Source organism: Mya arenaria, chromosome 10, assembly GCF_026914265.1.
Source record: "Mya arenaria isolate MELC-2E11 chromosome 10, ASM2691426v1".
Classification (NCBI taxonomy): Eukaryota; Metazoa; Mollusca; class Bivalvia; order Myida; family Myidae; genus Mya; species Mya arenaria.
In genome coordinates, this window is record NC_069131.1 from 45,530,142 (window position 1) to 45,556,731 (window position 26,590).

The following is a 26,590-nucleotide window of genomic DNA, read 5'->3' on the forward strand; positions in this document are numbered from 1 at the left end:
CACTGTGACCTTGACCTTTGGCCCGATGACCCCCTAAAACAATAGGGTTCATCTACTGGTCAGGCCCAACCTCAAAGTCAATTATGAGGGCCATGGGTGCAGGCATTGTTGAGTTATCACTCGGACAACCTTTTACCATTCAATGTCACTGTGACCTTGATCTTTGACCCGATGAGCCCCAAAAACAATAGGGGTCAGCTACTGGTCAGGCCCAACCTCCAAGTCAAGAATGAGGGCCAAGGGTGCAGGCATTGTCGAGTTATCACTCGGACATCCTTTTACCTTTCAAGGTCACTGTGACCTTGACCTTTGGCCCAATGACCCCCAAAAATAATAGGGGTCATCTAATGGTCAGGCCCAATTTCCATATCAAGTTTGATGGCCATAGGTCTTGGCATTGTTGAGTTATCACTCGGACAAGCTTTAAAATTATTTTACCATTAAAGGTCACTGTGACCTTGACCTTTGACCCGATGAGCCCTAAAATCAATAGGGGTCATCTACTGGTCAGGCCCAACCTTCATGTCAAGTTTGATGACCATACGTCCAGGAATTGTTGAGTTATCACTCGGACAAGCTTTGGTCTACCGACGGACGGACGGACGGACCGACCGACCGACATACCAACATGCCTGTGCAAAGCAATATACCCCTCTTCTTCGAAGGGGGGCATAAAAATCATGTTGTATTTAAAAAAGTGCGAAGTGGCATGCGATGATTAGTTAAAAAAACTTTGTATCGAAAAGAAAATATCACGGAAACATAAAATACTTTTTTAAACCAACTTTCCTGGTTGTTTTCTACTTAGACCGCACGTTTTATTCGCTTTACATATGGATTCACAAGACATTTCGAATGCGCGACGGGCAGCGCGGTAAGCTGATACTGGTTTCATTTCGGATAAAAGAGAAAGAGGGTACCAGTCTATCAATACAGAGCATTGAACGGAAAAATTTCGATGCGTACTTTTCCAATATGTTCATATTCTTATTGCATATAATCTGACCGTATGCAAGAACATTCATGTAGTTAACCCGATTAACTCACTCGCTACGTATGAATTTCTTGTGCTTCATTAAAAGAACATACAGTTAGCTTGAATTGTTAGAAGACTTTTTTTTATTGGATGTTTTCATTGTAATCAGTTCTGGTACTACTTTGATTATTCAAATTCGCTAACCGCAATCCATTCAAAATACAGCGTATGAATACATTACGTCAGTGAACCCCCAGATGCGGCTTGAGAATGCAGGTATCGCGTTTATGGCTATGAACTAGGCCACAAGTGCCCTAGTCCAAAAATCAAAGATTTGATCTTGTAACCTTATTTTTTATCACATGTGGCCTAGTTCCAAATTGGCCCAAGAGTTGATGAAGGGGAAATATTCTGATTAACTTTAATGAATAGTGGACCAAATCTGATGCCTCTATTGTATTTCATAACAATTGACCTTGTAACCAATCTTCTGACTCCATGTGCATCAATTTTACAAACAGTTGGAACATGGCAAACATTCTAACCAACTTCGAGCCTAATGTATAACCAACCATTTTCCCTAATTGTGCCAGGTTATTTCAAAATTGCAAAATTATGCATTACAAAGCTAAAGCTAAGAAACAAAGTAAAATGGACAAAAGGATGTTTAATAGTTTTAGGAGCAGTTTTAATACACACACCTTTCAGAGTATAAAAACAAATAGCTTGAGATGGACATTCTCCATAAGGTGTTATAGGGGGAAATCCACCTGTAGATGGGACTCAAAAAGTTTCAAATGTTAGGGTGTTTATAGGGGGGAAATCAATCTGAAAGGGAAACTTAGACAGTTGCCAATATAAGAGTGTATAGGGGAAATCCACCTAAAGAGGAGACTCATATAGTTTCCAATGTAAGGTTTCCAATGTAAGAGTTTATAGGGGAGAAATCCACCTGAAGAGGAGACTCAGATAGTTTCCAATTTAAGGGTTTATAGTGGGAAATCCACTTAAAGAGGTGACTCAGATAGTTTCCAATGTTAGGGTGTTCACAGGGGGAAATCAACCTGAAGTGGAAACTTTAATAGTTTCCAATGTTTGGGTGTATCAGGAAAATCCACCTAAAGAGGTGACTCAGATAGTTTCCAATGTAAGGGTGTTCAAAGGGGGAAATCAACCTGAAGTGGATACTTCAATAGTTTCCAGGGTTAGTGTGTCCATAGGCGGGAAATCAACCTGAAGAGGACACTCAGATAGTTTCGAATGTTAGGGGGTATAGATAAAATTCACCTGAGGGAGAGACTCAGGTAGTTTCCAATGTTAGGGTTTATAGGGGGAAATCCACCTAAAGAAGGGACTCAGAAAGTCTCCAATATAAGGTTTTATAGGGGGAAATCCACATGAAGAGGAGACTCAGATAGTTTCCAATATAAGGGTTTTTAGGGGGAAATCCTCCTGAAGAGGAGACTCAGATAGTTTTCAATATAAGGGTTTATAGGGGGAAATCCACCTGCAGAGGAGACTCAGATAGTCTCCAATGTAAGGAATTATAGGGGGAAATCCACCTAAAGAAGGGACTCAGAAAGTTTCCAGTATCAGGGTTTTATGGGGGATTCACCTGTAGAGCCTAAGAGGTGGCTCAAATAGTTTCAAATATAAGAGTTTATAGGGGGAATTCACCTGTGGGAGGACCTCAGATAGTTTCCAATATAATTTAAAGGCTTTATAAGGGAAAATGCAGCTGGAGAGGAGACTCAGATAGTTTACTATGTTGTAGTTTATGGGGGTAATCAATATGAAGGTAAAAAAAGACAAGAGCCGTCGTAAGACAGCGCGCTCGACTAAGCCGCTTTGACTTAGAATACAATAACGATGTAATAATACCCAATCTGATTAAAATCCTGATCTTCTGTACACGAAGATCTGACCGTCACCAGTTTCAAACCGTTTTCATTACATTTCGGATTTCCAATATCGCTAAAAATAGATCAGCCAATGAAACCGCCTGTTACGGAATGAATGTAGGCGCGATCATCAAAATGGCGATACCCATGGCTATCCGGAAAGTTGTTGGTGAAATGGAATTTATAACGGCCTTAAAACACAATCAAATGGAAATTCTAATGGAAATACTGAACGGAAATGATTGTTTTGCAATACTGCCAACTGGGTATGGTAAATCATTGCCGTACCAAATGTTCTTACCAGTAAAAAGAGCGTGTGTGAGAATTACACGTTGTAACAATTACGCACTAAAAATTCGGAAATTCCAGCGATAAAAATAGAAACTTTCGACTTCTACTTTCGTTTTCGCTATATGAAAGCTAGGCGTTGATTGGTTAATGGTTACGTCACGCGATGGTGATCTCCAATTGGTGCCGGTCAGATCCCCATGCACAGCAATATAGGGGATATGATTTTAATCAGATTGTAATAATACCAAGTTTGGTCTTTTTATGTCAAACCTAACTAAAATTATTCAATACATAAGGTGACTTTGATGCCGCCCTCCCACCAGCCCGCCCAAACAATAACGCAAGTCATTCAAATAACTTGATTTCCCATTATGAAAATGTGGTTAAGAATATAAAAATATGCCTTTCAAAGGAAATAAAAAAAAAAAGAAATCAAGGGCCATAATTTGTATTTAGGCTTAAAACAGAGCTAAGTTTCTTGTTGTAAGATGGTCGCAAATAATTTTGAATTTTATTAAGTGCATTTAATGAACGGTATTGAAGTTTTTTTTATTAAAATCCCAACTTGCCCTTAACTTTTACTTGCCTAAAACTTAAACCTCAGTCAATCAAGGGCCATAACTTGTATTAAGGATATGGAGTTATGTAACCTCATTGGGTGATGTTCCTGAACAATAGTGTGAAGTATTAGTCAATTAAATGAAGGGTATAGAAGTTATTAAACAATATCCCAACCTGCCCTAAAACTTTAACTTAAGTTCCATAGTCAATCAGGGGCCATAATTTGTATAAAAGATAATAAGGTGTTATCTAACCTCATTATGTGATGGCTCTGAACATCTGTGTGAAGTATTAAGTCAATTGAATGAATGGTATTGGAGTTTTAAGTGAAAATTCCAACTTGCCCTAAAACTTTAACCTGCCCTAAAACTTTAACCTAAGTCAATCAGGGGCCATAACTTGTATTTAGGATAATATGGAGTTATGTAACCTCATTGTGTGATGGTCCTGAACAATTGTGTGAAGTATTACGTTAATTGTACAAAGGATATAGAAGTTATTAATAAATATTCCAACTTGCCCTAAAACTTTAACCTAAGTTCCATAGTCAATCAGGGGCCATAATCTGTGTAAAGAATAATATGGAGTTATCTAACCTCATCATGTGATGGCCCTGAACAACTGCGTGAAGTATTAAGTCAATTGCATGTAGGCTATTGGACTTATAAGTGAAAATCCCAACTTGCGCTAAAACATTAACCGGACGCCGACGCTGGAGCGAGTACTAGTATAGCCCACCTATTCTTCGAATAGTCAAGCTAAAAATGGATATATATTAGGGATGCAAACGAATATTCGAATATTCAATCAAACGTTTGGTATTTGAATGTCAAAATACTCCATGTATTGCTGTTGAATAAATATAATAATAAATATTTTGCCTACAACTCTGTTGTTGTGTTTAAGATTCACTTGTTTTTACAACTGTTGGCCCAAAGTGCCATAGGTGTGAATGTGGTGCCAATACACTAAACACCAATATATGTCATTTAGGGACATTATAATTGTCAGGTATTATAAAAAGTCTCGTCATTTTACAATAACTGGCTGTAAGACAAGTGACACAAAAAATCCAATTATTTTCGGTAAGTTGCCTCTACCACTTAAAACATAAACTAGTTTTCAAGTTTGTTTTTCCTTAGTTTTTTTTTTTTTAGTAGAGTCAATCCCAGAACGAGGCTGCTCGGCATACGGAAAGACCCTCCATTGGCGCATAATGCCAATTGACCAGAAATCCATCTTAGTTCATGTTGTTTACAAATATGAATGCAGAGGAATCTTAATTAAAAGTTTTTGTTTTTTTCTTTTTTCATAAAGTATTACTTTTTGTCTTTCTGAAAACGAGGAATTTCAGAGGCTTATTTGGTGAAATCCAGGGTCCGCTGCGCGTAGTAATTATGACAAAGTAGAGATAAAATATCCCGGCTATTACTATTGCGAATATTATAATAGTTTACTATAACTTTTAACAGATGTATTTTGGTAATCGAATATACAAATATTCGTTGGAAAGAATTACTGAATATTCGAATATCAATTTGGCCATCCCGTTTGCATCCCTTATATATATTGTAAATTCAAATAGCTTCCCTTTTGTTGACAGAACATTCTGTTATCCCAGTATGGTTTGTATAGTTATACAATATCTAGAATGACTGTAACTGGGTTAAGATAACCTTAACCTGGGACAGGATATATGGTACTTGACATTCACAGCTATGTTTTCACTGACATGTTTAACTTTAATTTAATAGATCTTAAACTGGATCTACTATGAGTACAATTGCATTTCCATCTTAAATGATCACTTGCATAAAAATCAGGTGATAAACTGACATTTAAGCAGTTACTTACAATAAAACTTGTCTGCTAGGATGAGATAATATGTTATCAAATGCCAAAGAGCCAATAACATGTGCTTCTTATACAATACAATTTATATCATAAGTTACCGGGTATGTTAAATAAATTATTTTACGTAAACTGTCTGTTCTGTTTTGTTTATGACAATGTGCTAATTATATGTGCTTATTAAATGTCACTTTATGAGTAATTCATATAATACAATGTGAATGATATTCCTACTCTTTTGTCTGTCTTATATCAACAGGTATGTTTTAAATGCAATCCAAGGTTCTAAAAATGCTTAAACCCCAGGGGCTTCCTAGAGGCTGTGCCCTCTCTTAACCACCACAAGGGTGCTGTTCAGAACCCAGAGGGAACCCTGCTGTATTTTACTTCTGTGTCATGTTTGTTGGTCTGTGTGGCCAGATGGAGACAATGTGAACCCAGACAACAGGGTACTGGTATGAAAAGGACACACTATTATGCCTCTCCTTAGAATCCCCCAACCTGGGCAATCTTGGAGATAATTAAGTATGTTATGAATACATTTGCTGTTATTTTTACTTTAAGAGTAAAAAATTTATTATTTTTATACTTATTTCTGAAAATTGACTCAGTCAAAAAAGGGCACAGCAGGATGTAGTAAAAGGCAGCAGGATGCTGAAAAAGTGCAGCAGGGTGCCACACCCTGCTATTAAGGCATTTAGCTAGAGCACTGAGGCTTTTTTTCATTCCTACACAGCGACATTAAAATGGTTAATATTATAATTAATATATTAGTGTATCATATAATCAAATTGATACTAACACCATTTGCATATTAACAAACATTTAAAAATTATTTAATTACATTTAAGTAAAAACAAAATGTTCAAATTAATTCGTTTTGAAACATGTACATGTATGAAGCCTTAAAAGTTAAGTTCAATTAGTCTTACTGACTTAAGAAATTAATACTAAATAGTGCCACTTTTAATACATTATAAAAGTTTTATTAATAAGATCCCAAAGCCTAATCTTCTAAGCATAGCAAATTAAACTATTTAAAAAAGTCATGACATTTTAAACTACTAAATTGTTACAGTTATCATGCAACAGTAAAATGAAAATGTCATTATACCATTGGGAAAATATTTTGTAGTAATTTAACGATATAAAATTAGGGCACCTTGGAGCTAATTAATGCAGTTTTTTGCACCTGCTTGTCTTTTGTTTTCCCAGTAGAACAAGGGGCATAACCTGAGAACTTTTAAAGCCAGTTATAGCCGTTGCTTATAATACATGTGTATACTGTTTCATTTGGATATCTTGGCATGTATGGCATGTCGATGGTTACAGTTTTTGCCCTACAACAAGCAAGATTGACATCATGCAAGGCTATCACAAAACCCTTTTCCTCAAAAGGCATTATTCAAACAGGAAAGGACAAATAATATTACTACATGTAATTCCCCAAGGCCTTTTCCAGGCCGATTTTGAGCTCTCTTGAAGACTAAAATCCAGGTCACTGGCAGCAGTTAAGGCATCTAAAATTATTATTTGGAGCTTAAATTTCATCTGCGAAATTATTTACCTATGAGATCATGGTTTTGTTCTGCATTGGTATTTACATGGGTGAAAGTTGGAAATCTTGAGAATCCTGAAAATTTAGCTAGGGGCCTGGGGGCCGTCTGGGCCCCGGTGGGTCCAGGGCAAAGCCCTGGTAGAGGGCCCAGGGGGTGAAGCCCCCCGGAAGCTGGGAATTAGTGGTTTTGAGTGCTTTTCCAGGATTATATGATTGCCATAGAAACTGACTTATTATCATGCAGGAAATGCATGATTTTCTGTAAACAGCTCTTGTTAATGGATATACCCTAAACATACTCTTTGATGAATGAATGAATTTAGAATGAAACATAACCTTCAAAATTTAGCAACATTTTTATTCTTGTGTCCATGTAATTGATATCAACATAATATATTATGCACTTGCTAAAAATGCATGAATATCACCATTGACCATAGGTTAAGAGTAGGATGATTAGTAACCTATTTTAATTTAATTTCACAAGGTCTAGCACAACAATTTTCAGAAAAACACACACTGGAACACATTCACAGTTACATGACTCTAATTCTTTTCCAGGGTCCCTTTTTACTGGAAGATGGTCCCATTTTACTGGAAGATTGTGAATCATCATGTGCTCGTTTTCTGTTCACGATCTTGTTCTTGAGCTTAATCAGTTTAGACACTTTCTTTGCTTTTTCAATTCTGAGTTGCTGAATGGACATGCTAAGTTTTTTATCACGTTTTGCTTTCTCTTTCTCTTTCTATTCTTTCAAGTTTGTCTAGTAAGTAGAATAGGCGCCGATACAGAACTTTTTCATTTGCCTACTGATTTTCATGGATGTAATTTTTACATTTTTACATACTTTTCAGCGATGTTTTGATAATGGCCACTGCCTCGTAGTTCTTAACTGTTGAGTTTTGTCCTGTCCTTCTCAACAATGTCATCCATAATGTTCAAGGTGGCTTCTATCTGAGGGCCACTAAATATTGTGAGGAGAGAACTTGCCAACTTCTTCAGCATTGGGTACCTGGGCTCATTGAATGACTTAAACACTTTCACCCAGTACCCAGCGTCTATCTGTTCCTTCTTGCTGTACCCATCTGCAAAGTCCATCACCTCTGAGTCCACTGTGTACTTATTCACTTCCACAGACAGCTGCCCCATCTCCTCCGAGGTGAACAAGTTTGGCAGTTCTATTGCAATGTTCGTCAATGTACTTGAAGCTTGGCTGTGACTTGCCATTGCTGGGTCCAGGACAGATAGACGCCTGATAATCTTGTTGTTGAGTGGCAATGTTTTCAGCATCTTCTGAGCTGCCACCACATACCTATGCCGGAGGTCAGAGTACAACTGACTTACCCAGTGTTTGCATTTCTTGTCCATGGCATGCATGCCTTGTTTAGCTCAGCAAAGGCACACTTTCCCACAGCTAGTTCTTTGTCTGACTTTTGGAGATTCTTGTCAGTGACATCCAAATTAACCAAGGCTTTCATTCTGTCAGGAATGTGTTCTGGCTTTATGAACATAGCGAGATCTTTATAATTTACATGCAGTACATGGCAAGTGTCATATGATCAGCTGCTATAGACAAGTGTTTTGATAATGAAAAGCTGACATGATCCTAGTACTCCACGAATTTGGAACTGACACAGTATCAGACTTTCAGGTAGAAACAATTCTGTTTTTTCAAAACCATTTGCTTTTTCCAACAAGAGGCCATGATGGCCCTAAATCGCTCACCTGAGTAAGACTTTAACAATTGCAATCAATATAGCTTGATATTTGTTCTTTAAGCTGTACATATGATCCAAATTTCAAATTTCAAAACTGTAGCTTCAAAAATAAGATGTCAAAAAAGGTACAATAAAGGCAATCCACAGTATTGTTATTTGTTTTCAAAACTGTACACATGGTCTAAATGTTATTGCTGCAACTTAAAAAAAAGGAAGTAGGTCACAAAGTCACAGTCAAGGTCATCTGAAGACAATATTAGTATTTGTTTTCTAAACTCTACACATGATCCAAATTTCATTGCTGTAGCTTCATAAATAAGAAAGTAGGCAGTCACAGTCAAGGTCATCCAACCACAACATTGGGCGTTTTTGTTGATACCAAACCAGTTTCAGTTTGGTTTCAATGGTTTCAGCAGAATGGAATCTGGTTGTGATAATTTTGCTTGAAGTAACAAATACATGTTTTTGTGAACATTTCAACAACATGGTGGAGCATACAAACTGATATATTTGCACACACTTATCAATAGTATCTTTTTAATTTAGCTCATTTGCCCATTGTAAGGCATTGTTATAAAAAACATTGAGTTTCAACAAACATGGTTGATCAATTACCGCTATGTTGTTTTCAAAGTAAACTAGTTTTCGGATAGAATGAAACCGCCTCCAGTAGGGGTTTCGATAGTTTAAAAAACTGGTTTCGGTTTTTGTTAAAAAAACACGATAAAACTGGTTTTTGTTTCATTTGAAACTGTAACAACAAATACACAGTTTGTGAAACTGAAATAAAACCGAAACCAGTTTATTACCAACAAAAACGCCCACTGTTATTTGTTTACAGAATTGTGAACATGGTTTAAATTTCTTCGCTGTAGTTTCTAAAATCAGACAGTAGGTCAAAAAGGTTGGGACCAAACTTGACCCAAAGGGCGTAAATTGCACAATCTTGGTAGAGGACCACTATATGATGTTGTAACAAATTATTAAAGGTCTCGGCCTAGGGGTGTCAGACAAGAAGATTTTCGATAAGTCCACAGAAAACCTCATGGCATAGCGAGTTTTGACCCCAGAGGCATCATTTGATTTTCACAAGCAATTGTGTAAGGCACAGGAACGACAGACAGCGCACCATCCAATAAAATATATATAAATCATGAGAATTTGAAAAAGATACTTTCATAATATGAAGAGCCTACAGCCACACTGTCTCATTTATAATCCAACACAGCATGGCTTTCCATCTATATGTATGAGTTACAGTCTTTTTTATGCAAGGTGTATTCACTAACCACGTAAAAGATAAGATACCATTACAATGGTATACATGTAGTTCAATGGAAAAGTCTAATAATTTAATTCATCATTGAGTAAAAATAAAATTCTTCTAGAAAATAAAGAGATATAATATTTCCTAAGATATCAACCAATGAAAAAAAAAATTATTACCGTAACAGTGACTGATTTGAAGAATTAAAAGATATAACATATAATCTCTTGTTACTAAAAATAGAAAAACTAAAATAGACAATGCGCTGTTCAACATAGAGCAAGATTTGCTGCCCTTGCTTCAAGAGTAATCTTTACATAACTATCAAGATTTTAACACCAGATTGTTGATGTTGTTGATAAATCGCGACCCCTTGTTGTATTTATGTACAAGGTTACCCAAGGAAGCTTCCTGTAAAGTTGAATTTGTACTAATAGTTTTAGAGGAGATGTTTTTTTTCAATCGTGACCCCTTGTTGTATTTTTGTTGAGGGTCACCCAAGGAAGCTTGCTGTAAAGTTTCATTAAATTTGGAGTGGAAGTTTCAGAAGAGATGTTTTTTAAAGCAAAACAGGAAGTCAGCCTTTTTGTTGTTGTTGCTGTTGTTGTTGTTTTTTATCAATCGTTCCATCGTGACCCCTTGTTGTATTTTTGAAGAGGGTCACCCAAGGAAGCTTCCTGTAAAGTTTCATTAAATTTGGACTGGTAGTTTCAGAGGAGATGTTTTTTTAAAGCAAAACAGGAAGTCGGCCATTTTTTTGTTGTTGTTGTGACCCCTTGTTGTATTTTTATAAAGGCACACCCAAGGAAGCTTCCTGTGAAGTTTCATTGAATTTGGCCAGGTAATTTCAGAGGAGATGTTTTTTAAGCAATTGTTGACGGACGGACTGACTGGCTGACGGACAGACGACGGACAAAGACCGATAAAATAGCTCACCTTGGGCAAGTGCTCTGGTGAGCTAAAAAACATCAAATCACATGACTTTCATTATTATTATTTTGATTTAAACTAGTTTAAATGAAAACTCAAGTGATGGATTCTGTTTTTAATTTGACAATAAATGTACAACAAGGTATGCATGAAACCATTATTCCTCCCTTTAATATAAACCCTTCAACTCAATGACAGAACACCACATGGTTAATTATTGTCATTTTTAATAAACGGCAAAGCAATAAAAAGAATAGAACATAACTGTTCTGTACACTGAAATAGATTTTTTTTGTGGCCAATAGTTCTCCTTTCACTTTCATAAAAATTTACAGGAAGCAAACGAGCACCTGTTTCCTGCGCTTTTAAGACGATGCATTAAAAACTTAAAAAAATCTTTCGATTTTAGCTGGTGAAAAATACATCCATCACATAAATTGCAGAGCACATTGCTCTTTGATCATCGTGAATTTCAGTGAATCTGACTTTGAAATCTGTGTTGAAATTTAAAAGCGAAGTCACAACTGTCACAATATTTTACATGATTTGTCAATAGACATTCACAGTATTCTGGGAGCATGACATGACATACTGTTTTTTCGGAAAGACGGGACACAGTGTGGACATACCACCTGATTTGTGACGTCACATTTGGTTATAAAATGAAGCAAAGGACGGCTCGATTTGGTAAGGATTATTGCTGTAAGTTTTTTTATTTTCATATCAAATTTTATAAAACATAGCGGAGGCTAAGCCGAAAAATGTACATTATATTGCTGAGCAATTTATTTATTTTTTAAAAAATCATGAGCAAATGCTGGGATTGTATAAAATATTGTTTGTTATAACAAAATGCATACTGTACATAAATGCCAAAAATGTGTTTATATATGTATATATATTTTTATTTTTACTACAAAGTTACAGATAACTTTCCACTGTATTATATATATATATATTCACCATGTTTACCTTTAAACAGAAGTCTCGGAGTGCATATTCTATCCTCAGGATTTATATACATACAAATGAGGTACATACTATATAGCAGGGCTTCTAAAGGTTTTGAACCTAAATCGGTCCGCACCCGACGACACCCCCCCCCCACCCTCCAAAAAATAAAGACCTGTTCAAAAGTCCGATTATATAGAAATGTGTCACACATTTTCGCGATGTGTATTTTGTCAATATTTTTTCGCTATGTGGCAATTCGTAAGAGGGATCTACAACCCTCATAGCCGAAATAGATAGTAATTGATACAAACTTAATTTCAAATGAGATTCTCATCGAGTTCTGCGGCGTTTCTAACAAGAAACACTGTGATCGTAATAAACTGGGTCCGGCGGGAAGCAGTCAAACTACAAAAAGTGAAAAAGTTATGATTTATTTGATTAATGCTACTTCAGTGGGTCAACATTCAACTGATAATCTTGAATAATCATATATAGCTAGATTTATAATCGTGACTTCTAGCTATAAGTTTGATATCGAGAACAAATTTTTCATTACAATGTATAAGAATGACGTATTAGCGGCGCACTCAGCTTTCAGACTGTGTGGTTAATTAAGTGTGTTGTATAGTGATCGACGACATATATAGCACATTGCTATGTGAAAATATGAATCCATTTTTAACACCTAATCAGGATAGCTGCAAAGCAGTTAATTAACACATAATTTGTTTAATTGTGTCTTCTGGGACCTATACCACTATACCTGATTGGACCGATTGCAAGCGCCTGCTAATTAACAGATAACTAATAATCAGCGTGGCGGAAAAAGCAGCTGGTTGCATTAGTCTGATGGTAACTAAGACACTTTAATTAGGGGTCATTTTGAATGTGTTAATGACCCAAGAATGTTTATGTATTACAATTTATACAAGTTTTACTGACTAAATCGTTTTGGACTGAAATTATAAAAAAATGAGAAAATTTCAACCCTATTTTTTTGACACTTTTTGAAACTGAAATCCGTCTGGCTTGGTCAAAATCGGTCCAGACCGGCAAATTGCCGATTTTTAGAAGCTCTGCTATATAGAAATATTGAATGTTAGTATTTTGTTATTACGAAAAGCATGTATTTAATTGCTTGAAATGCTTAAATATTAAATGACTAGTGGATTCTAAAAGCTTTTTGGAGATCAACGATCGTCTCCGTAAAGGTGTTTTGGAGATAATCATATTGTTAATGCCATTGGCCCCATCTTACATACTAATGATATAGCAGTAAAATCAAAATGGATGCAACAAGATTAGGAATAACCCAATTTAATAATGTCATTTTTAAGTTCAGCATGTAAACAAGTTGCTTTACTGACAAACAACAAGACAGCGTTAAATGAACATGAAATGGTGACATTTACGGGCTCGTCCAAATTTGATTCACTTGGACACAATGTAATATTTGGAAATAGCATGTTTTACATGTGCTGCACAGGAGTTAGATATTCAGCTTTTTTTAATGTTCCAACATTTTTTATGCTAAACAAATAAACAGCATTTATTTATTATCACTGGGGTTAAATAATATATAATATAAAAAAAATTACTACAAAGATACAGATAACTTTCCATTGTATTTGAGTATTACTCCACTTTTTTTAAACAAAATTGGGTATCTCATATTATAAATTATAAAGCCTTTTTTCTTGACATGTTCGCAGGAAAGCTTGCATAATGAACACGCGAGTTTCTGCTTGCATTCGCATAAAACAGTATTTACTTGTTAATTAACAAAAAGCATCTTAGTCAAACCCCGACGTCTTCGATTATTTCCGGCTTGCTTCTGGAAAATGATCGGCCAATGTATGTAATATGTATGTATGTATAACTTTAGACCTTGCGGTCAAGAATAACCCATGAAAATGCAAGCACTTATTTCCAACGGGGCACTTTGTTTTAGCTGAAGGGACAGCACGCGGAAGAGACAGTGGTGGGAATTACAAAGAAGTACAGGTGCGATACCCTAGCTCTTTTTTGAAGTGACCCCTTGGCCCTTGGTTCTTTTACATGCTTGGTGTAAAGCACCGATACATGTGGCACAACTTTCCTGGGTTAAACCAGTACTCATACAGAGTACACCACTGTTCCAAGCACTACCATTTAAATGCTGAGCGGCAGGCAAGGGAGCTACTTGTTCTAACTTTTAACGTCTTTCGGTATGACACGGCCCGGGATCAAACCCACGACCTCCTGCTCTGTAGGTGGACGCCTTAACCACTAGGCCATGGAGACGGTATGTACATGTATATTCACCATTATGTGAATACATATATATCCTTTTATTTAGGCCGAGTATGATTTCAGAAGTAAAGGTAAAAATTTTGTTTGTTGGGATATATCTTCAATTCATTGATAAGCCAACCCACAAAATCCACAAAAATTAATGTCACACGAATATTTATGATTTCACAGTATTGTTATCAGTACCCTTTGTTGTCATGAAACAAGGGCTGTCTCTCAGGTGAAGGGGAATGGGGATAGGGCCCTTTAAAATGTGATTTTTTTCTGACAAGGGATATTACGTTTAAATGAATGTGTACTTATACTTCTTACTTCAAGTTAAGTAGAATTAATTGTAACTGGTCATAAATTGTTCTGAGTAAATGGTACACCCTTATAACAATTATTTATAATGACACACCTTGACCCCAGTGAAAAAGTGGTGACAACTATTTAAAACCCAGAGGAAACTCTGCATTTACATACATGTACGACTGTTTTGTACTTAAAGCCTGTGATTTATGAATATTAACCACTGATCATTGAATTTATATTAGTAGATTCAAAACAGCTTGCTTAATAGGGAAAAATGGTTCATAATCAGAGGTCAGGTTCTATTAGTGGATAGATGTTTTATATAAGGCAAATCCTTCACATATTAAATGCTACCATGCTTGTTCAGCCAGTTGTTCCTATTGGGTTTCTGGTTTAATGTGTATAATGTCTAAAAAAGTTCATAAAAACACGCTTATTGTAAGGCCAAAAAAAGAAATACCTGTGTTTCCGGTAACATGGCAAAAAAAGATAGGGTCGGTTGGTCGGGATTTTTTTTTTTTTTTTACGGTTTCCATATCATGCAATTTACTGCTGCATCTGTTATTCAGATCAATTATTTTATATCTAAGCGTTTCCTTATTTACAAAAAGTCTGATAAAAATATCATTGTTTAATATCTGAAATAATTTCCTTACCTTCGTTTACCTATTTTCCCGCCAATTTTGCCCATGAAATCGTGTATTTTTTGTATACAATACTCGTTTATAAGTTGCAATCGGTTTTTAGGAAAATCCAGCACTTCAATTCTACAAATCTGTGATAATGTTCTAACCAAACAGTCAATTGTCAACTAAATTTGTTGATTTGCTAGAGGAAAATCGCCTATTTTCTTGTCAGCTGTGAGCTCCTTAAACTAGGCTTTCAAGTGGAGGTAGGTCAATAATACAACAAGTAAACTCGGATATGGATTTATTTAACGTATCTTATTTTCGTACAATCAAAGTTTCATTCATATTTATAGTGAATTCAAACATTTCGGTCATTGTTTTAAGATTCCCAGACGACGATAATTGATTATTAATTTTTCGATCGTATGGTATTTTCTTACCAGCCTAAGTGAAATCCTGGCAATCAAATGGGATCATACGGTATCCAACTGACCGAATTAAATACAAACCAAAGCCACGCGCCTTTGATCTTATCACCACTCGTTCTCTGACGTCACAAATTGTACCATTTGATCTGCAGCCGACACATTTCAATTAATGTGTTGTTAACATTCGCAGGTTTTTGTTTGGATTACAGTTGATGGGACTTAAATAAGGCGAAATAAATAACCATTGATAATTGCGGATAAATTAATGTAACGATTAATGAAATGTGTATTGGAACCTGGCAGTTAGCCTGCATGAATTCGCAAAGCCTTATCGTAAAAAAGTTACTTTAATTTTGGACATGGATATGGATAAATAACACCGCAAACTATAATTTAAAAAAAAAAATCATTATAAAGACAGCAAAATATGTCTCCTGTGATCAACCACGTGTTTGGACCGTAAACATGAGTTTGCCAATTAGAAGATATCGGACAGGGTTAGCCGCCCTCTGCCATTTTGTTCTCCCGTCTCGGTAATACATAATCAGGAATTAAAGTTTATTCCCCGGGGACATTGAAAGACAAACAAAGAAAATAATTAATTTTAACAAAAAGTTATATATTTTACAATACAATTTAAAAAATAAATATTTTTTACTTTCATGTCTAAAATAAATTAGGGTCGGGGAGGAAAACATAGGGTCAGTCGGGTAACCGGAAACACAGGTGTGTTTTTTTTTGGGCCTAAGTAGTTCACATATATGCAAAACTGATGTCAGTTTCATTTGAAGCTTTGTTTACCAATTTGAGTTTTTTAGTAGATTTAATGCTTACGGTATTTTGTGAAAAATACTCATGCAATTACATGGTACATGGTCAATAATAAATATAAACTTTTATAATCTTATTTCACACATTAGATACTCTAAATACAATTTTAATATTTTTCAAACCTGTTAAGACATTTAGGGATTGGAATAAAGTAAAGAAAGTCTATTATTTTAGACTTACATTGTACACACCGGCATGACTTCAAACTATTAATAGCTCATGAATTTCATATTTATATATAAAATTTATAAACACCTGCATTCATGACTTAAAACTACAGAACTCATGAAAATCCAAAACACTTAAATAGATCTACTTTTTTTGCTTGTCAAAGACATCAGCATGACTTCTAAATATTATAACTCATAGCTGCCCGCCAAAATAACTGGTTCAATTTGGAAAAATAAGTGAATTTTAAGTAGAATAAGTAGCAGCTGGTCAGTTACATTACAATTTGAGATGGTTCAACTGAAACTTATTGAGAACCCTGGAATATCACAATGGATTCCATATAATCTACTTCTCAGAAATTCTTAAACACTAGCATGACTTTCAACTACATTGACTCATGAATATCCAAATGACTTCAATAAGTCAACTCCGTCGCTTAAGCCATAATGGTCAGAAGAGCTCATGAATACTGTATTAGGTATTGCCCATTGAAGCATTCACAATGCATTAACAAAAGAAAAGAAGGAATAAATTCTTGACTGAGAATTCAAAAAATGCAAATAATTAAATCACATGCAAATTGCTTTCCGTTGAATAATATTTTTCGGCTGGAAATATGCGTATAAGATAAGAAATGTTTATTTTAAGTATACCGGTTTAGGGCCACTTTCTTCTCTGTACCAATTATTCGCCCACTGACTGTAATTCCCTTGTTAAACAAATCCATAACGATTGTTTTTCTTACAAAATATAGTATGTGATCAAATAAAGCTTTAAAAAAATACCTCTTATATTGTTTTCTAAAAATATAAAGCAATTTTTTATTTGCAATATATATATAACAAGAGCTGTCATAAGAGCGTGCTTGACTAAGCCGCTTTGACTTAGAAGTGAATACAATATTGATGTATGTGCCTGTCGAAAGTAATAAAAATCAAATTTAAAAAGTAAACAGTGACCATTACTCTCGGGGGCCCAAAACACAATCTCATGAAAGGTCTCTATAACCTCTTCCTATATACCAACTTTGGTCACTAGATGTCAAACCTAGCTAAATTTATTCGATACTTAAGGTGACTTTGACGACTTTGACGCTGCCCTCCCACTAGCCCGCCCAAACAATGACACAAGTCATTCTTATAATTTGTTTTCCCTTTGTGAAAATCTGGTTAAGAATATAATCAAAGCGCGAAGCGCTGAAAGACTATCTGCGGGCAAATATGTGAGAGTTGCAAATTTTATTTGAACTATGGGAATGGGTGAAGGGCATTTGTTCATTTTATGGAAAGTAAATAAACCTTCAATTCATGCTATGGAGGGCACAAATACCGAACACTTAAAAAAAATAAAAAATTCCAAAGATAATAGACAATTCTAAAAAAGTTTTGCTAAATTTTGACAAAAGGATGTTGAAATAGATGAGTTCTTTAAAGAATGATGCACTCTTACTCCCAAATAAGATTGACCACAATTATAATATTGTTTTAAATTTCCAAAAAGGATGAATAAATGTTGAAAACAATGATTCTTATGAAGGATATTGAGTTTAAAACACAGTATTTCCACTTTATGAGATCATAGAAGACCACAGTAAATCTTTTAGCATTCACCAATCATTTATTATTTTTGCGCTAAATTCTGCTATTAAACTCACGGTTACAATATTGTTATCAGTAATTCATATTTTCCATAAATGCATTACTTAGTAAGAAGTCTAAGGTGTATCAGTCAAAATGTATATTTCGCGAAATTACTGAAATTTTCAGGGATTTCATGAAATCCCTGGTTTCACAATCTTACTGTAACATATATATACTGTATATACATGTGTATGTATTGATTTTGAATTTAAGAGTGTCACTATATGTTTGATTCGAATTGAAGATAAAACGAAAAAACAAAATAACATCAAAAACTTGATTGGTAACAACCTGCCAAATGTCTAACTCACTGAAATACATGTCCATAAACTTATGATTAATAAGTGTGCATTCTTAATTGGCTTGCTGCAAAGATATATTTTTTTTGCTGTGTTTCAAAACTCACCATTCGCAGATGTAAATATCTTGAATCAGAATGTAGGTCAACATTACTGCAAGGCCTATAAGATGTGAACACGCTCTGACATCATACATGCCATATTTTGATTTTCACATGTATTTATATTATAAGAACATTGAATGGCATTTAATAGAAAAATACTTAATGAAACACCATGAAATTTCACCAGTGTTGCTAAGCTAGTTAGTGTCAGGACAATATGGTCCATGGACATTACATAACTTTTTAACATACATATTTGGGGACATTACAGATCATGATTTAATTTTACTTAAACAGTATGTTTAAACTTTAAAACGTACCATATTTCAGGACATCAAAGACCATAATTTATAATTTTACTTAGTTTGTTTAAGCTTTGGACATTTCGGACCATCTCAGCTAGCCCTCTATTCATGTGGATTCAAAATTGTGCTAGGTGCGTCCAGGGGCATGCCACCTCGGAAAATTTTAAACCATTGGTGCATTCTGGGCTTTCTAATGTGTTGTACTTGGTACTGGAGTATGGACAGTTTTAGGATCATGGACAGTTTTAGGATCATGTAGTGAAGTACACATATTGCAACTTTGGCTGTTTTTTGTTGTTGTCAGAATCACATGGATTCAGCCGCATACTTGCATATAGGCAGCTATGCGCCTGCATGTATATTTGTGACTTGGAAGACATTTGGCAGATGTCATATCAAAATGCCCATTTATATTTGTTAAAACATGAAGACGATGGGAAAATCATGTTAAAAAAATCATGGTCTGTTATGTTTCTCTAGATGATACATTATGTTCCAAAATATAGTCCCTAATGTTCCCAAATATGGTACGTTTTGTATGGCCTGTTATGTCCCAAAATATGGTCTGTTATATACACTTAACAACTTTTCTAACGCTACCAGTAGCATTTTCGCAATAACTTTAAAACTACCGAAAGGAACTGAATAATATTTTCAGGAAATATAGATTAATACAGAGGACATTGTTTGATATAAAATTTACAATAAAATAAGTCTAAAAGTTAACAGATTTTATTAGTTATCCAATGAAACCCCTTTTTTCAAAATCGCAAATTTAGCCAACTATTCAGTACTCCACATTATTAACTGTATTCTTGCAAATTTATAATAAATTAAATTTCGTTTTTATAATCGCTGTTATTATTATATTTTAATGTGATTTTATATTTATTTCCCCCCCCCCCAAAAAAAAAAGATAAATAACTGTTTAATTGCTCATGTGGGCATCGATTTTATTTTTCCAAGAACTCGTTTTTAGAGGCGCGGTGCACGTGAAACTTGTGCTTACTGGTAAGTAATACATGTACTTTCTAAGTAGTCTAAAAATAAACGGTTAAATTCATGGACATTGACATCAGTTATTAGGAAATATTTTTGAAATGCCGAAACTGTCAAACCAAGAAAGAGCAAGAGCGATTGGTCTAATTAAGGTGGTGCGAGTTACAATGTTGTAAGTGTTCGTTTACTGATTTTTTGCCAGTCATTATAATTTTGTTTTCGATCAGACTTTTTAAAAAAAGATATTAAATATAACTAAGGCCATTTTCAGAAACCTGCAAATTTCGTTCATTTTCAGGTTGCAAGAATGCTGAACGTGCATCGCACATCAGTAATTACAGAACGAAAGGCTTTGTCCGAGACCTGCCACGCCAGCCAAGAGGACGAGCTACTACAAAAAATCAGGACAGAAACATTCTGAATACACACCTTCAAGACAGGCGACGTCGAGCTACTGATACATCGAGGTCAGCACAAACTAACCCGTTTACGCTGGGCTCGTCGTCACTTACGAATGACCAGAGCGGACTGGGTGGCTGTATTATTTACCGATGAATCACGCTTTAATTTATACGATAAAGATGGTCGTGTACGAATTTACCAAATGAGAAATGAACGATTCAGAGATAGCTGTATAGTCGGAAAGACACCATTTGTCGGGGGTTCCGTAATAATTTGGGGAGGGATGTCAATGAACACAAAAACTGTTGCCGTCAGAATTCACGGTAATTTAAATGCTGACAGGTACATTAATGAGATTTTGCTTCCCGTTTGTATTCCTCATATACCGAATAATAGAGGCATGCGATTGTTACAGGATGGGGCACCTTGCCACACAGCACGTCGCACAGCAGCTGTTCTAGCTGCTCACAGGGTAAATGTTCTGCCAATGCCATCCCGCTCACCGGACCTCAATCAGATTGAGCATATCTGGGATGTAGTCGGTAAGGCTGTCAGAAGAAGAGCTCCACAGAATCTGAGGCAACTGGAACAGTTTGTCATGGAGGAGAGGAACCGTGTTTCTCAGGCCACTTGTCGAAATTACGTCTTGTCCATGCGCAGCCGGTGCAGGGCGGTCATCCAAGCAAATGGTGGTCATACCAAGTATTAAATAATGCCGAGAGTACATGACTAAAACACTGGATACTTAATGTAATCGAGCTTGAAAAAAGCTTTAAAGATGGTAATTTAAGTACAAATACACAATTTAGTTAAGTGTGTCATACAAGGTGGACAGCGTGTTGTTACGTTTCTTTCAATGTGTTGGAATGACACACGTCATGTGATATATATTTTTACGTTTACGTTATACAAAGATGGTGATAACAATTTACATGTTTATTAAATCTACTGATAATTTTGTTCTTAGCATTCCAAGGACTTTTTCAAGATTGGGGACCTTGACTTTCATTTTATTAGTAATTGTATTTATCCGATAAATTTTGCGACTTTGTAAAGTGGAGGTTGCATCGAATAAAATACAAAATCTTCAAAATACGGAAATGTCTGTTGTTTGTTTTCCACCAAACACTGTCTGATACATTTCTTTAACTGCCCTGAAAATTTCACGCAATTATCCAGTGTATGGCCTGTAATATCCATGGTCCATAATTCAGCTAGGCAAGCCACTGTATTAATCTAGATCATCATATTATTGTTTCTTGACGGATTTGTGTGGTCAACCAGTAATGAAAAGTTTAAGCATGTGTTTTTTTCATTTACTTTAGATTTCTTCAATCTTAGTTTTTATTCAAAGCTCACCAATCTAACTGTCTCACTGCAAAACAATGTTTAACAAGAGATGTTTGTCAAACATTATGCCCCCCCTGAGCGCCATGTTGTCAGGATTATATGGACAATTGAATGAAAAATATGCATGGACCGAAATGACAGCTGATTTGTTGCTGTTTTAAGATTATGACCATTAAAGTGTGAGGATAAAGTGTGTTATGACCGTCATGACCTTTGACTCTATGAACTCAAAATCCAGAGTCATCAGCTGGTCACCAGAAACCTAAATGTCAAGTTTGAGGGCCATGGGTGCAGGCATTGTCAAGTTATCACAAGACAAGTTTTTTTCGTTCAAGGTCAATGTGACCTTGAACTTTGACCCGATGACCCCTTCAATCATAAGGGGTCATCTACAAGTCAGATGCAACTCCAAGTCAAGTTTGAAGGCCATGGGTTCAGGCATTGTTGAGTTATCACTCGGACAATCTTTTACCATTCAAGATCACTGTGACCTTGACCTTTGGCTCTATGAATCCTAAATCAATAAGGGTGATCTACTGGTTAGGCTTAACATCCATGTCAAGTTTAATGATCATAGGTTCAGGCATTGTTGAGATATCAGTGGGGGAAGATTTGTTAATTTTTTTGCGTTAAAGGTTACTGTGACATTGACCTTGGCCTGATGACCCCCAAAGTCGATAGGGGTCATCTACTGGGCAGGCCCAACCTTCATGTTAAGTTTGATGACCATAGGTCCAAGAATTGTCGAGTTTGCTTTCAAGGTCACTGTGACCTTGACCTTTGACCCCCTAAAATCAATAGGGGTCATCTACTGGTCAGGCCCAATCTCCATGTCAAGTTTGAGGGCCATGGGTGCAGGCATTGTTGAGTTATCACTTGGACAACCTTTTATCATTCAAGGTCACTGTGACCTTGACCTTTGGCCCAATGACCCCTAAAATTAATAGGGACAATCTTCTGGCCGGGCTCAACCTCCAAATCAAGTTTGAGGGCCATGGGTGCAGCAATTGTCAAGTTATCACTCGGACAACATTTTACCATTCCAGGTCACTGTGACCTTGACCTTTGGCCCAATGACCCCTAAAATCAATAGGGACCATCTTCTGGCCAGGCCCAACCTCCAAGTCAAGTTTGAGGGCCATGGGTGCAGGCATTGTCAAGTTATCACTCGGACCTTTTACCATTCCAGGTCACTGTGACCTTGACCTTTGGCCATATGACTCCCAAAAACCATAGGGGTCATCTCCTGGTCAGGCCCAACCTCCATGTCAAGTTTGAGGGCCATGGGTGCAGGCATTGTTGAGTTATCACTCGGACAACCTTTTACCTTTCAAAGTCACTGTGACCTTGACCTTTGGTCTGATGACCCCCAAAAACAAAAGGGGTCATCTACTGGTCAGGCCCACCCTCCAAGTCAAGTTTGAGGGCCATGGGTGCAGGCATTGTCACGTTATCACTCGGACAACCTTTTACCATTCAAGGTCACTGTGACCTTGACCTTTGGTCTGATGACCCCCAAAAACAATAGGGGTCATCTACTGGTCAGGCCCAACCTCCATGTCAAGTTTGAGGGCCATGGGTGCAGGCATTGTTGAGTTATCACTCGGACAAGCTTTAAAATTATTTTACCATTAAAGGTCACTATGACCTTGACCTTTGACCCGATGACCCCCAAAATCAATAGGGGTCATCTACTGGTCAGGCCCAACCTTCATGTGAAGTTTGATGACCATACGTCTAGGAATTGTTGAGTTATCACTCGGACAAGCTTTGATCTACCGACGGACCGACCGACCAACCGACCGACATACCGACATGCCTGTGCAAAGCAATATACCCCTCTTCTTCGAAGGGGGGCATAATAACCATGATATTCTCAAACTATTCCAGTTTCATCTCATCTCAATGGGTTATTGACAAAGTTTTAGTTGCAAAATTGATGCAAGTGCAGTTACAGCCTTTTTGCACCAAAATGATTGGCTATTTTCATACAGTACTATACAGTATACAACCTATGGACAAATTTGTCTTGACATACATTTATCCTTTCATATTTTGGGATGTGACTTTCGACATTCAATAAGGTAATATTCAATTAAAACATCAATCAATTATTCACAAGTTCGGATAAATGATGTTCTATTTTCGTGACGAATATGCGCGATGACAAATACATACATGTCCGACAGTGTATAGTATACCAGGGTCAAAGTTGAATACTCACAGTGCCAAAGGTCGAAAATCGGTCATCATGGTCATAACAATAAAAATAAAGCTATCTCTTTTTTTGCTACTAATTAAAAGGTTTACTTAAACAATACCACGAAAAAAAAACGCAACCTGAACCTATAAGATCGTTAACTCTTAGTACCATGATAGAGAAGCTACATTGTAGATGGATGAAACAGGGTATTTACCAGCATAACGTTGCTCAACCTCAACAACAGCATTTTCTGTGCAAATCACGTTTAAATAAAACAGCAAAATAATTCCAATATTTAGAAACACACACAGGAAATTAACTTCCATTTTAGTCACGTTATAACGTCAGAATGATATTAAGCGATATTGTATTTTAACTTAATCGGCATCTCTTTGAACGCGTTGTATGTCGAAACCGAAGCATGTGTCACGCTTCAGTGAACACGAACCAATGAAAACCGAGATTAGTTGTTTACGAACAGCGTGAGAATCTATAGTCCGTTCTACAGCCGAGCAATTTTGAGAGCATGAACCAAAAGTTGGTCAGGATTTACTCCCCTTTCATTTATCTTTACCGTTAATTTAGATTAATCATAATTGTAAACGCTGTAAAGAATATACGTGGCTTAGTTTAATTATTAGTAAAATTCAAAAGGCCATAATCTGAGCCCGTTAAAATGTATTATAATTTACTAAGTTGTGGCCACAAGTTAATAAGTTATGGCCTACGTTGTAGCCACAATTAACTAAGTTGTGGCCACAATTTACTAAGTTGTGGTCACAAGTTACTAAGTTGTGGCCACAAGTTACTAAGTCGTGGCATCAAGTTACTAAATTGTGGCCACAATATAAACAAGAAAAAAATTGATGCATAGCATTAAGTCGGCGCAATAAAATTAGAAGAAAGGCGTGCATTTAGATAACCAAAAAATAGTTATTATTTCAATGATAATATGTTGGGTATACATATGTTCGAAGGACATTATGGTTAATAATATTGTTACAACAGTTTAAGCTCGGAATTATAGATATTCTGTTTTTTCCAAGCTAATCCTCCGGTACAAAATAAATTATACCAAACATTTACACGCGTTTCTTCGGAAGAAATAAGTGGCATTGGTCTAATTGATGAATTTCAATAGCATGAAATTCACCCTTTATTTGTATCGGTATGAGAATACCCAGTTATGTATATTCCGGGCTAAATATATATTGTATTTTTGTTTTTGTAAACACATTTTACTCTTGAGTAAATAGAACGGGGATAAAAAATACTATACATTAAGAGGGAATTATCTGGAGTTCATTATTTTGAATGAAACTTTCAAAACAAACAATTAAGTTCAATGTTAATTTTTCAAAACTCGCCTTTTTGCTGTCGCCAAGGGAGATTACCGCGTAGGAGGTTTAGAAACATAACGGATATTGTAATAGTACCGTGTAACCTTTTATCTATTTGGGGGAAGTTGGTATCAATCGGAACACCTCGGTCAGTATCTATCTCGAAGCTTGCCGGAGATGGCCGAGTAGTTATGATTGGCGCCGCACTGAAGTGCGCGCCTATTATGGAATGGGAATTTATTTTAGTTAGTGGTAGGAGCGGTTTTTAAGTTGGTTGACAGTTGGGTTTTACTGTTATTTTATAATGATTAAAAAATGCAAATGGGTGGCGATTGTATGGATGTTAAAAATGCTTTTTATGGTTGAATAGATTGTCTTCAATTTATCTTCAAAACATTATTTCGGAAGAACGACAAATAAATTTAATAACTGTTCCCGATTCGTTTACGTTTTCCGATTGGTTACCTGAAATATCATGTGCCGGAAATGTAAAATATGTGGACCGATAATTATGTGAATGGGAAGAATTATGTTTAATGTTGTTTTGTTATGTTTACTGCATTGATTAACCATGAGGTAATCTTTTTTCTTTAATCTAATCGATATTGGGGTAATTCTATAAAAGTCGCCAATCTACAGGCTAGCTTAACACAGTTCATCTTGCGTTTAGGACACCTTCTTTTAACTTCTATGTGCACTCTACGGACATTCTACTGTCAGATTATTAACATGTCCGCGCATAAATCTGCCATATTTACATCACAGTGTGTTTGAAACAATATGACCCAAAGATTGAAGTCATTACCGCAACGCCAATATAATCAAAGATAATATCTTTAAAATGTACACTAATACAAATCAGTCTTTACAAATGGTCTTTATGCCTATGAATTAGACCAGATTCATTTGTTTTATTTGATAGTTCGTTATATTTAATAAACAGACAATGCTTATTTTACGGAAGTCATTACCGCATCAAGATTGTTAACAATTTTTATTTTTTTAAACTATCATCTATGCTAGTGCTATTAGGTTTATCATTACTAATGTCATTTTCCTTGTTTAACAAGAATACTTAATTGTAAGGTGAGCGATCGAATTGTTTGCAATATAATTATCAAAAAACAGCAACTGTTTCGGTAATGACAGGTAAGTGGCATAATTTTTAATTAGAAATCTTTATGGCAATAAACATGAGATTATGGGAAGATTTAAACTTGTGTTCACATTTTTATTTTGCATACAATTTGAACATTAAAGAACAAAAAAATAACAAATAAACAATGCTCAACTTC

The 26,590-nt window shown here is 35.8% G+C and overlaps 1 protein-coding gene across 1 annotated transcript in view; it reads right to left on the minus strand.

Moving 5' to 3' along the window:
* Positions 1 to 24,369, minus strand: part of LOC128205296 (uncharacterized) — a 106,750-nt gene extending 82,381 nt beyond the window's left edge. Inside the window, exon 1 of the mRNA XM_052906828.1 lies at positions 24,170 to 24,369. Within this exon, the coding sequence (XP_052762788.1) occupies positions 24,170 to 24,281 (112 nt within the window). The 5' untranslated portion in view covers positions 24,282 to 24,369. The remainder of the gene's footprint in view (positions 1 to 24,169) is intronic.
* Positions 24,370 to 26,590: the final 2,221 nt, after the last annotated feature.